The 13,524-nt window shown below is 48.3% G+C and overlaps 1 protein-coding gene across 1 annotated transcript in view; it reads left to right on the plus strand.

The window, feature by feature from the left end:
• Positions 1-13,524, plus strand: part of SMG1 (SMG1 nonsense mediated mRNA decay associated PI3K related kinase) — a 1,634,890-nt gene that overhangs the window by 1,163,502 nt on the left and 457,864 nt on the right. The window contains exon 45 of the mRNA XM_078665250.1: positions 5,598-5,816. Coding sequence (XP_078521376.1) covers positions 5,598-5,816 — 219 coding nt within the window. The remainder of the gene's footprint in view (positions 1-5,597; positions 5,817-13,524) is intronic.

Consider the following 13,524-nt stretch of genomic DNA (forward strand, 5'->3'; position numbering starts at 1 on the left):
TCTGCTCCCACCTGCTTTTATTGCTGTCAGCACCGTTCTGTCTGGTCTATTGACTTCTGTCTGTGGTGGGCTCAGCTGCCCTTCTCACGGGGCATGTGTTCCCTGTCTCCGGGGGTGAGGGGGGCTGTCTGCCTTCTGACAGGGTGGTTCCTCAGGGCTGTTCTCTACTCTTTATTCTTTTCCCTACCTTTGGATACTGCAGTGTCTGACACTGCTCCTCATGGTGTTGTTCATCACCATTCTCTTCTCCATTTTTTCAGCTCTTTCGCACACTGTTCCCATACTCCCACAGTTTTGTCTGATGGCTCTGCATTGTGGCGCGGAATTGTTCTCCGAAGAAAACTGACGTAGGCGCGCCGGGTTGGGACTTATGTGAACTCGCTGACGTCACGTACGCGGACGACGCCTGGGGGGAGTCGCGTGATGCCATCCCCCGGGTGCGCAGAGATGCTGGGCAAAAAGTTTCCTGATCCAGTCTCACGCCTGGGGATAATTCTACTTTAAGGAATCTGCGGCTAGAATTGTCTCTACCAGATACATCATTACCGAAGGTAAGTAACTCGTACGTTAGTCCCTCCTTATTACCGCCTTGTTGCCATTTGTTACCCCCCATAACGACTGGACCTTTTACTTGGCATGTTACACGGTCTGCTTTATCTATGGGGTCAGCACTATTTTATTTATGGGCACTAATGGGGACAATGGCGGATGCTACTTTTTTAGGTCGAGCTGACCTAGCTTTCAATGCGAAAGCATTGAAAGCTGTCAGCAAGACAACTAATGTTGCCCGTATTTGGGAATGTGGACAGCAAAGTGCCACGCGCTTTTTCTTGCCGAGATTGTACCTCGTGAGCGCGCACGTCGCCGTGCCTCATATTCCCATGCACAAAGAAAGCCTCACTCACGCATGCGCACATACACAGCCATACACACACGCACCCCCCCTTAAACAGACACACGCGCACACAGACACACTCAAACAGACACACGCGCGTACACCCCACCCCCACTCACCCCTCCTCTCCCTCAACACACTCACCGGTTCTGGCGGTGCTCGGAGGCGGTTCTGCCTCTCGGGCGGCGGTAGCGCTTTGCGGGGCTCTCTCACCACATGAGAGCCCCGCCTTCCCCATGCGCCCGGCCGCTCTTCACCCGGTCCCCCATCTAGGGACCGGGACTCAATCAGGAGCCTTCGTGGCTCCTCGGGCAGCTCTCTCTCTCTCTCTCTCCGCAATGGGGCGGGACTTCCGGTTGGGGCCGCGATGGCATTGGCCGGCTGGCCAACCGCTTCCAGGTCGGCTTTGATTGTCCCGCTGCTGTAGAGTTTTGCGGTGGAGACTTTCTCGAGCAGGCGAGGGACCCTAAACCGGCAGAGGAGATTCCGCCGCCTACCGGCAGGTAGGGGCACTGATACCAGGCGGGTCAGGGCAGATTCAGTGTGGCGTTGTGAACGCTTAAGTATTGGTGATTCTTTCCCACTGGCTCATTCTCTCCGCTGGCTACTTGGCCTGCGTGTGGTGTGTGACACTCTGACGTGCTACCACACCTTCCCCGCCACATTAGCTTGCCTCGTTTCTCAGGGGATTCCGAACATGGTGCGGCGTTACTCTCCTCTTCTCCGAGGGCTCAGTATGCACGACGGGCAACCTCTTTACTGCCAAGCGGGGGCTACCGGAGGCCTCGCAGGGTCACACCGCGGGTCGCTGCAAACGAGGCAGAGGGAGCGGTGCTTGAGTACCTGTTGCTGCCTGTCTTTTCAACGTGCAGGTAGGGTGTCAGCAGGCGGGGGCGGCCGGCCGGAGCGCTTCTGGCTAAGTCTTGCTAGGAGGCTGTGGGAGTGCAGGGGATGCCGGTGCTGGCACTCATGTGCTTCATGATTTTTCGCGCGCCTCGTGGTGTGCAGGGTCCTGGCTTTCCGTGTTGGCGGTAAGTTTCCCTTAGCACCGGATGGCAGGGTGATGCAGGCGGTGTTTGTCTGGGCTTGCCGGGCTGGTGCTGGCTCAGTCTTCCTGCTGGCAGAGAGCTTTGCTCACACTGTATGCGGGCTGAAAAGCACCACTCACGATGCTATTCACCATTGTCCGTCAGGCAGGTGAACAGCATGCCTCATCTCTGGGAGCCAGCCTTCAGTGATCATCAGCTCCCACCGATAGCCCTCCTGCCCTTGCAGACTCGCCCTCCTATTTCCCCCGACTGGTGGCCGTCGATAGCACAGCTTGTGTGGGAAATGATAGAAACTGACTAGTCCTTCACGTTAAGGAATTTTGGCGGCTCATTCCAGCAGGCATGCGGGGCAGACCCGCCTCGTCACCACTGTTGTGTCTTGGGCCACTAGGCCCACATGCTCGGCAAGTAACCACTCAGACACGGTAGTAGGTACTAGAACTGGGCCCCTTTTATTCTGACTGGTGACGCATGTGGTAGGTGAATGTTCAGAGGGAGTGAAACACTAGAATGTATCCAGCCGGATACTACAGTTTTCACCTTACGAAAGGACACATTTTTTTCGTGGCTAGGTCTGACCTAACCAGCTTGGAGCCCACCAGCAGATATTTGAAAGCTCTAGATTTTTGAGAATGACACACAGCCTTATGGATTTTTCAGAAAATCTTCCCTTGATACATTTCTTGCGACAAATAAAAGGTCACTGGGTTTGACATTGGACTCGCCCTCGCCTTCCTCATTGGTCCGATAGATGAATGTGCAGGCGAGCTGCGCCTGATGCGGTGCCCCGCAGCCTTCCACGGTAAAGCTGCCAATTTACGGAAAGGCTTTGGGTGCCTCTGTGGGTGAGAGCGCGAGCTGAGGTGTTATTGAAACGCTACACAACACTTTCCTTTCACATTCTATGGTGACACGCCTGGCTTACCGCTAAAGCCACAGTGTAAACCCTGTGAAGAGTGAACCTGCCATCCCCGCGTCTGGGGAATTAAAGGCAAAGTACAACAAGCAGTGGCAAAGCCAATAGGTCTCACCTACGTGAGGATTTGGCTTTTTTGATGCTTGTGGCTAGGTTGTCCAGCAGCAGAGCTGCTGTGCAGCACCAGCATGGCTAAAAATTAAAAAACTATGGCACGAACAATGATCGCTGCATCATAGCACTTTTAAGGTTGAAATCTACCATACAGTGCAGCTGTCTGGTTACGACATCTTGCACACACACAACCTCCCACACACACACACAACCCACACCACACAAACCCCCACACACACAACCACAACCCCACACACACACAACCCCCACACCATGCAGCCCCCCACACCACGCAGCCCCCCACACCACGCAGCCCCCCACACCACGCAGCCCCCCACACCACGCAGCCCCCCACACCACGCAGCCCCCCACACCACGCAGCCCCCCACACCACGCAGCCCCCCACACCACGCAGCCCCCCACACCACGCAGCCCCCCACACCACACAGCCCCCCACACCACACAGCCCCCCACACCACACAACCCCCCACACACACAACCCCCCACACACACACCCACACACCTGCAAAAAAAACACTCAGAACCCCACACACCCCCACAGCCCCCCACACAGAACCGCACACATACCCACACACAACCCCCCACACACAGCCACATACACACACAACCCCACACACACACAACCACACACCAGGATAGCAAAGCATAGCATAGCAAAACAAAACATAGCAAAACAAAACATAGCATCACAAAACATAGCATCACAAAACATAGCATCACAAAACATAGCATCACAAAACATAGCATCACAAAACATAGCATCACAAAACATAGCATCACAAAGCATAGCATCACAAAGCATAGCATAGCATAACAAAACATAGCATAGCATAACAAAACACAACATTGTATCACAAAACATTGTATCACAAAACATTGTATCACAAAACATAGCATTACAAAACATAGCATCACAAAACATAGCATCACAAAACATAGCATCACAAAACATAGCATCACAAAGCATAGCATAGCATAACAAAACATAGCATAGCATAACAAAACATAGCATAGCATAACAAAACACAACATTGTATCACAAAGCATAACAAAGCACAGCATAACAAAACATAGCATAACAAAATACAGCATAGCATAACAAAGCATAGTATAACAAAACAACATATAGCATAGCAAAACATAGCATAGTATAACAAAACATAGCATTGCATAACTAATTGTAGCATAACAAAACATAGCATAGAACAAAGCACAGCATAATAAAACACAACAAAACAGCATAGCATAACAAAACATAGCATAGCATAACAAAACATAGCATAACTAATCATAGCATAACAAAACATAGTATAGCATAGCAAAACACAACGAAGCATAACAAAGCATAGGATAGCAAAACAAAACATAGCATAGCATACAGCATCCCTCGGGGGCACCAAGGGCATCACTCGGGGGCACCACAGCATCACTCGGGGGCACCACAGCATCAATCTGTGCAACCATTCAACAACTGGTTCAAATATGTTCTCTCAATGTTACAAATGTCACAAAAAGGTGTTAATATTTCACTTCTGTTCTTGGATTTTCGTCACAATAAAATACACTGAACATAATCTTCACAAGTTATCTACAAAAGTTTAAGCTATTGCCATTATAAATTACAATAACTTTTATTTAAGTATTAATTATTTTAAAAAAATAAAAGCCATTGTTATTTGTAAGATCAATACATGCAAGTCAAATAAATACAACACATATTGCATTACAAATGCTATAGGTGTCACATTTGCCAAAGTTATAACTATTGGCATTGTAAATGACAAAGCTATTTCGCTATTTTCAAAACCAACACATAAATAAAACATTTGTCATTTACAATACCAGTAGCTCAAACTTTCCAAATGCGAGACCTATTGCATTGCAAATGCTTGTTGTATTTGTATCCAGAGCGCAGCGCCCGCTTTAGGGACACCGCGCTCTGTTTATTTATATTTAACTTTCATGTTGAGCGTGGCTTTCACTTCTGGGACACCGCGCTCTGTTTATTATTTTTTCAACTTTAATAGTGAGCGCGGTGCAAGCTTCAAGGACACCGCGCTCAGTGTTAAAGTAAAAACAAAAAAAAAGAAGAGCACGGTGTCCTTGAAGCGGCGCCGCGCTCAGTTTTAAACTAAAATAATTTGCAATAGGTCTCGCATTTCCGCGAGTTTAGGCTATTTCCATTGTAAATGACAATGCCTTTTATTTATATTTTAAAAAACAAAAATAGGCATTGTCATTTACAATGCCAATAGCTTAAACTCGTGTAAATGCGATACCTATTGCATTGCAAATGCTTGTTTCCTCAGTAACATAGATGCTTCTGATCATTGATGGTGATTGAGCATAAAGGCTTCCCTTAGTACTGAACGATTTAAGTACTTATTTGACATCTCCATTATACAAAGTTGAATCTCATTTTGAAATATTTAAGCTCTTCTAACCCTATAATTCCACCTTGTGGTATTTTCGCCATTCATATTCTGTTTCATAATGTAAAGATACAATTAGATTTGTAAAAAAAAAATTTGCTAATAGAATTATTAGATAGTGCTAATTCATTTTAGCTTTTTATTTTTTTTATGTAACTTTGTTGATATAGGTTCTCCACATAATGCGGCGTGGACGAGAAACACTTCTCACATTACTTGAGGCTTTTGTTTACGATCCTCTGGTGGACTGGACAGCAGGAGGGGAAGCAGGATTTGCTGGTGCTGTGTATGGTGGAGGAGGACAACAGGCTGAGAATAAGCAAAGTAAGAGAGAGATGGAAAGAGACATCACACGAAGCCTCTTTTCTTCCAGAGTTGCTGAAATAAAGGTATGAATTATTCAAGTGTTCTTTTTGTGCAGACCACAATCTATGTAAATGCACCTATAACAATATCTGTCTTAGAGCAAACGTTTTCAGTTACAGGGCTAAACACTTAGTTTCCGCAGTGTCTTGTTTGTCTAATGCATACTTGCTTTGGCAGATTCCTTATATGAACTTTCCTCCTAGGCAGCAGAATGCATCTGGTATTTTTTCTTCACTCATTATAGGTCATTGGTGGAGATGGTGAAGACCAATTTAGAATGGTCCATGTAAGGCCCAACTAAGCGTTGGGATGTGCCATTTTTGGACCTGGTTAGCCCCCTCTATTTGCTTAGAAAATTATGTAATTTCGCCTGGAAGTGTACAGGATTCCTGTCAACCAGGTCCCCTGTACCAGAAGCTCTTTCCTGAAACTCTACTTTTTGTTTCCCAATAGGCACAACTTCAGGACCCCTTGTAAGTCCCTAGTAAATGGTAGCCCTGGTACGTAGGGCATGGACACTGAAGCAGGACCCCAAGGGTAGCAGCAAAAATTGTGCCACCTTAGTGTCCCCTTACTAAGGCTATGCACAATGCCATTGCAGACTGCGTACCTTGGTGCAGACAAAACCGAAGAGTTGACATTGCACACATCCCTGTGTGCCATGCCTACAGACACTGCATGGGATATAGATAAGACACTCCTATGGCAAGCCTTAAAGCCTGAAGGCAGTGTGCACTATACCTCCTGTCAACAGGGAAGCCATTGAGAGTACATGGGCTGGCGACTCGTCATTATGAGTTCTCCAGTTCATGATGGCTTCACTTTGGTGTCAAACATCTTGTCTTAATAAACCTGCACTGATTTATTAATACTTGGACACAGAGGACCCCTTAGAGTGGTGCCCTGAAACCTACCAACCCTTAGTGTGAACACTGACTGGTCTAAGCCGTCCTGTCACCAGCAGAATGAGTTATGTCCTCAGGGTGAGCGCCAGCGCGCTCCTAGGTTGAGAACAAAACCTGTCCTGGGAGGAGTTGTTAACACCTTCCTCCGATCAGGAAGAGCCATCAGTGGCAGGAAGCTTCAAAGGCCTTGTTGCCTCTGAAACGCGATCTCAGCCTCTCCTGATAGGAGCAGGTCTCCTTCTCCAGTCCTTATCCCGGTTTTGCATAAGACAGGTGGGAAAACTTAGAAAGAATAGGTGTGCCCCCCTCAGGTGCTGGAGGCGAGGTGAAGCACATTTTTCAATGCCCAGCATCTTGAAGATGGTGGGATTTCTCCAGTCAGGGCTAGGGTATGTCCCCATCTCACAAAAGGTGGGCATAAGAGTGTGCAGAAAACCCAGGAAAGGGCCCCATTGGCTGCTACCTGTCACTCCCTTGTAAACACCCCTAAATTCAGTATTTAGGGTACATCACCAGACCATGAACTTAGATTCCACGGACACAAGAAGACGAACGAAAAAAAGCTGTTGGACCGAGAACTGCAGATCTCATGGTGGGGCGCAAAACTCTTGCCTGCCGCTACAGAACTCGACAGTCGCCACCCTCCAGCTCGGCTCATCGATGTGGGGCCTCCACAAACCCTGGAGGGTCACTGACCACTTCTCAAATCGCCAATAAAATCCCTCAAGATAGAGGTACTATCTCGCTTCAGACCTCCAAAACAGAAAAGTCCGGTCCAGCGTCGTTAAGCTCCCCAGCCTGACCTTTGTCTCAGAGTACCATCCAAAGGTACACTTGCTCTGAAGGGTTAGCTTGGCCTCTACACCAAATCTTGAGGCCCCAGGACCCACCGGAGCTGGAAGGCACCTACACCCAGGGTTCCAGACCCCTTGCTGCAAAAACCTTGAAAATCCAAGTCAAGGCGGACTCATGCTTTACAGCGAGGAACTTCAGTACTCCGGAGACTCATCTCAACCGTGACCCAGCAACTCCAGAATCGTTGCTCCAAGGTGCAAGCCCCTGCCCAGGAGGCTCATCTTTGCTTTTCCAGGTTGGTCCTCGTCTAAGTAACCCGGCAGCTACAGAGAAAACTTTTGCCTTGTTTTCCAAGAAACCCAGGAAGCTCCAGAGAACTTGGCCTCGGCACTTTGGACCTTGGCACCGAACCTTTTGATTTCCAAATCGTAACCACACTAACTGTATTGCTTTGTCCACATGCCTTTTTCCTTCCACAGGAAATATATGGTGTGTAATTGCGCACAACTTTATTGTGTTTTACTGGTATGTATCGTATTGCGGAAAGTATTTACCTTGTACCCGAAGTTCTTGGTCTAAAGATTTATATAAAAAGAATTACTATTTTTCAAATTTGGTCCCACCTTAATTCCTGGAGTGTGTGTAATCATTTATTGCGTTAGTGTGTACAACAAATGCTTAACACTACCCTCTGATAAGCCTAACTGCTCGCCCACACTACCAAACAATAGAGAGTACGTATTCTCTACTTTTGCCTCTGTAAACCAGTAAGGGTCTCCCCGACCTCTCTGCAGAGTGTATTACGTTGTGGAGCACTATATAGAGAGGCGGGTTTCCTATACTGAGCCAGTGACAGAAGTTACTTTTTTTCCTCACCCTTACACGCATTACCTCAATAGAAGTTATTAAAGAATATTATGTTTGAGGCATATGAGCAGCAAAATTCATACTTTTGCATAGATCGCCATCTGGTGTTGGGCTCGGGTGATTGCAGTTTGTTGTTGTCTTGGAAGAAGTCTTTGTAGTCACGAGATAGGCGACTCCTCCCTTGGACGATAGTGCGCATGGGCATCGACTTCATCCTCAGATTGGTTTTTTTCCGCCATTGGGTTCGGATGTAACTTTGGCACCGAAAGGAGACGCCAACCAGGAAGAACTGTTTCAACCAGATCCTATCGATCCGAAACAAAAGACATTGCATGTGTACCCTAAAACAGGCCATATTGTCAGTCTCCCCACAAATAAGAGGAAATTAGTCACCGCCCACTCTCCCTAACGCCCTCTTTTCCTGTTCCTCCTACTAAGCCTTTATCTCCTGAAATGTCTCTCATACACTCTCCTACACTTTCTCCACACTCACCACCACCACAGGATGATGATGACCTAGGGGACGGGGTGGACATATTGACCCTCCAAATGACCCTGATGATGACACTACTATAACAAACGACACATGGGCAAATTACAATTATCCTGCAGATCCTCCAGACCTTCTGATCCAGAGGCATACCCAACACGTCCCTCTCCCCCAGATGACAACATAGGGTTTAGTCAGCTTATTAATAGGGCTGCCCAATATCATAACGTACAAATGCATTCAGACCCTATGGAGGAAGACTTTCTGGTAGATACTTTTGCCCAGTCACAAAGGACAATGCAAACCTTGCCCCTGCTCAAAGGTGTCATTAAAAATGCACCAGACATTTTCAAGGATTCTGGCGGGACCAGAATTCTCAATCCTCTCATTGATAAAAAATATAAACCCGCCCCAAATGATCCCACCTACATTAAAGGACAACTCCCTCTAGATTCTTTGGTAGTGTCCAATGCAAGGAAATGTGCCAATTCTCAAACCTCCGGTGATGATCCACCTCCAGACAAAACTGCTGGACGCTTCAGGCAAACGAGTTGCTTCCCAAGCTAATCACTGGAGGATAGCAAATCGCAAGCACTGCTTGCCAGGTGTGATAGGGTTGAGAACCTAATTCAGCATTTGCCTGACCAATACAAGGCAAGAGCTCATGATCTGGTTCAGGAGAGAAAATTAATTACAAATGCATCCATTAAATGTGCCCTCGATGCAGCAGACACCGCATCTAGATCTGTCAACACCAGTGTCTTACTACGCAGACATGCAAGGTTGCGCATTTCTGGTTTTAAACAGGAAGTGCAAACTACCATCTTAAATCAGCCGTTCGACCAAGAACAATGTCACAAATTCCAGAATGCATAGAACATTTTTTGACCTACCCACTCATAGCGCAAGGAAAGTTGAGTAATTATCCTTGCCCCAGTATTGGAACTTTCATAGATTCCCATGCTTTTGTATCATTCCCCGTCGTCGGAATGGGAGTCTCGGTAATAACAAAATACCATAGAGTAGGTACAAAAGAGAGAGGAAATGCCTAGGCCTCATTCCCTTTTGTAGCATATCAGCCTCTTTTTGTAAAAGAGACCAAATATTAGGCATCAGCCAATCAGAAGAGCCTCACCCCTGGAACCTTCCTGAAGGAATCTCAGAGCCTCAGATTTTCTACCGCACGTTGTGCTAGGGAGTCTCCATTGAGCTCTGCTCTATTTTCAACTCTTTCAAGTAGATTTCTACTGTTTTTTCTTCAGGATTTCTTCAGTTCTACTTCAGAAATTTCTCCTTTTCATCAAGATGTCTGAAGTTGAGAAAAAGAAAGCTCTTTTCAAGCCCTGTTCCACCTGTGGGAAGAAGAGGCTGTTTGTGGAGGACAAACACAAGGATTGCATTTACTGCCTTTATCCGGATTACAAGGCAGAAGACTGCAAAATCTGCTGCACTCTCTCCACCAAGACCTTGAGAGATCGTGCTGGAAGACTGCTTACATGGCTACAGAGGCGAGATGAAACATGGAGTTTCCAGTGATGAGGAGGAATAGTCTTCATTTGCTTCCTCAAAAAGGTCAGTGAAAAGGGGTAGAGGTTCCCCATCTTCCTCTGTTGGGCGCCCCTCAAAGGCTTCAAAACAGACCCCCAGAGAGTCTGAGAGCCGGGGTTCAGGAAGCCCCCCCCACCGCAGTGGGAAGGATAAGGCAGAACTGGTTTCGCCTCCAAAGGGTGAGAAGACAGACCCAGCCTTCAAAAAACCCTCATCACATTCTTCTGAGAGGAGTTCTAAGTCCTCTACGACGAAGACATCGTCGACGGTGGGTCCGTCGACGAAGAAAACGAAGCCCAAAATTCAATTGGTCCCGTCGACGGGCTCGTCGGTGGGAGAATCGTCGACGAAAGCTTCGTCGTCGTTGAAGGTAGCGCCGACGGCAGCGTCGGCGAGAGGTACGATGACGGCATCGTCGACGAAAACGTCATTGACGGCTTCATTACCATCGTCGACGAAGAAACCATGATCGTCGACGGCAGTGACGACGGCGGCGTCGTCGACGGTATCGACGACGGTGGTGTCGTCGACGAGTGCATCGACGACGACAACAATATCTACTACGTCGGCGGGCTCGTCGACGGCGGTGTCGACGACGACATCTGTGATTCCAATATCGTCGACGAGAATATCTCCGGCTTCGACGGAGCCATCGACAATCCTGGCTACGGAGAGAAGAGTGACGATTTCTTTGACGAGGATCACTCCGGAAATGACATCCCCGGGAAAAGTGACTGATTTACCGCCAACTTTGTTGTTGGATCAAGACGAATCTGAGGAAGACGGACAGGATGCTTTTGACTATGCCAGTAGCCCGTCTCAGCTACTAATCAAGAGTCAGGAGACTGATTCGGATGGGGCATATGACCAAGGAGAAGGAGAGTATCATCAAGTGGCCCACTCTAAGGGTCATGTGCCACAGGACATGGTTTCGGTACCTACCACATTCCTGCATGACCTCCACAAGATGCTGCAAGACTATAAGTCGAAAGCGGAAAGACCGGCACCACGTAGGTCTCCTCCTTCGACACCAGTCAGGAACCCCTCATCTGTAGTCCCTTTGGTACTTCCGGTACGGACGCCACCTCAACCTCAGCGGCCGACACCTCAGGCTCCATCAGAGCCAGCAGATCAGCCAGAGGGGGATGATGATGATGATGACTCATCTGATGGTAACCAAGACTCGGATCAGGATAGGGATGAATATGATGACTACATCATCCCAGACCAAGCTTCACCTCATCATGACTTGGTAGATTCGCCTCCTGCTGACATCGGCAGTTTTCACCAACTGATGGAACGTGCAGCAGGAAGATTTAAGCTGGCAATGCCCGCAGAAACCACTGAATGTTTCCTATATGACTTCAAGGAAACACATCGCAAAACGACAAGATCGATTCCAATTGTGGATCATTTGTGGGATGAAGGTTTGAAAGCTATGAAAAACCCAGCGACGGTGGTCCCTGTGCTACTGCGTCTGGATAAAAAATATAAAGCACCTGATAATGGACCGGCAGCGTTGACAGGCCATCCAAAACCTGACTGTCATCTCACAAGCAGCACAGAGGAAGTCGCGGAACCCTTCGGCTCCATTAACGGCCCCTCCTGATAAGGATGGGCGATGACGTGATAACACGGGCAAGCGGTTTTCATCGATGGCTAGCCTACTAATAAGTGCCTCCAATGCTTTGGCAATATTAGGACGATATGATCGCCAATTATGGTGCGATGTAGCCCCATATCTGGAACTCCTTCCACCGGAGTCACGGGCGGAAGCGAAGAAGACTTTACAGGAGGGTGAGGCGGTCTCCATGGAAATTATAGACTGTGCCATGGACATCGCGAAAACGTCTTTTCAGACGTTAGCAGGAGCGGCGGTGTTGAGACGCCAAGGGTGGCTGAAGGCGACTTGGTTTAGACCGGAGATTCAGAACAAGGTCCTTGATCTGCCTTTCGATGGCGAAGCCCTATTCGGGAAAGTGATAGATGATACTCTTCAGGAGATCAAAAAAGACACAGAAACAGCCAGGTCTCTAGGTACCCTCCAGTATCGCAAATCTCCCTTCAGAGGTTCGAGAGGCAGAGGAGGTGGTTATAGGGGTTCATACCAACAACAGCAACAACGCTATTCTTCGAACAGCTCTGGATACCAGCAAAATCGCCAGTCATACCAGCAAAGGCAAGGCCAATCTTCGGGTTATTCGATGCCTTACAATAAGGGCAAGCAGGCTGCCCGTGGACGGGACACGTCCAAGCGCCAATAGCGGCCTCCTGGCTCTGCCTACTGTTCCCTCCTCCAAGAAATCTCCAGTTGGAGGCAGGGTGTCACAATTCCTTCAGAATTGGTCCAAAATAACATCGGACCGTTGGGTGATCAACATCATAAGGCGAGGACATACTTTGGAATTTATGGAAGTCCCTCCACCCAGGCCCCCGGCAGCCGTTCCGTCAAAACATCTGCGTCTCCTAAGGCTCGAAGTACAACACATGCTCCGCAAAGGGGCGATAGAGCCGGTTCCCTCCAGACAACAGGGCCAAGGTTTCTATTCCAGGTTCTTCCTGGTGAGAAAGACGCTGGAGAAATGGCGCCCCATCTTAGACCTCAGGGAGCTAAATACCTATCTCGTCTCCCTATCCTTCCGGATGGTATCCCTACAGGATATATTGAAGATGGTCAGCCCGGGGGATTTCATGGCCACGCTCGATCTGGAGGACGCGTACTTCCATGTCCCAATTCACCCAGCACACAGAAGGTTCCTACGCTTCACAGTAGCCAAGAGCCATTTTCAGTTCAGGGTTCTGCCGTTCGGACTTCGCTCGGCCCCCAGGATTTTCACGAAGGTGCTGGCACCGGTGGCGGCATTTCTACGAAGGAGCCACTTCCAGGTCTTCCCTTACCTGGACGATTGGTTACTGAAGGCCCCGTCCAGAAGGTTAGCGCAGGACGCTGTGCAGGCTTGCACCAATCTATTCCAGAATCTGGGGCTCACTTTGAACAGAGAAAAATCCACGCTGATGCCCTCAAGAAGAGCACGGTTCCTAGGAGCAGTGTTAGATTCAAAGCTCTCGAGGGCGTTTCCTACTCAAGAGAGGATAGAGAAACTGCAACGGTTGTAACGAAACCTT

This window comes from Lissotriton helveticus, chromosome 10, assembly GCF_964261635.1.
Source record: "Lissotriton helveticus chromosome 10, aLisHel1.1, whole genome shotgun sequence".
NCBI classification, from domain to species: Eukaryota; Metazoa; Chordata; class Amphibia; order Caudata; family Salamandridae; genus Lissotriton; species Lissotriton helveticus.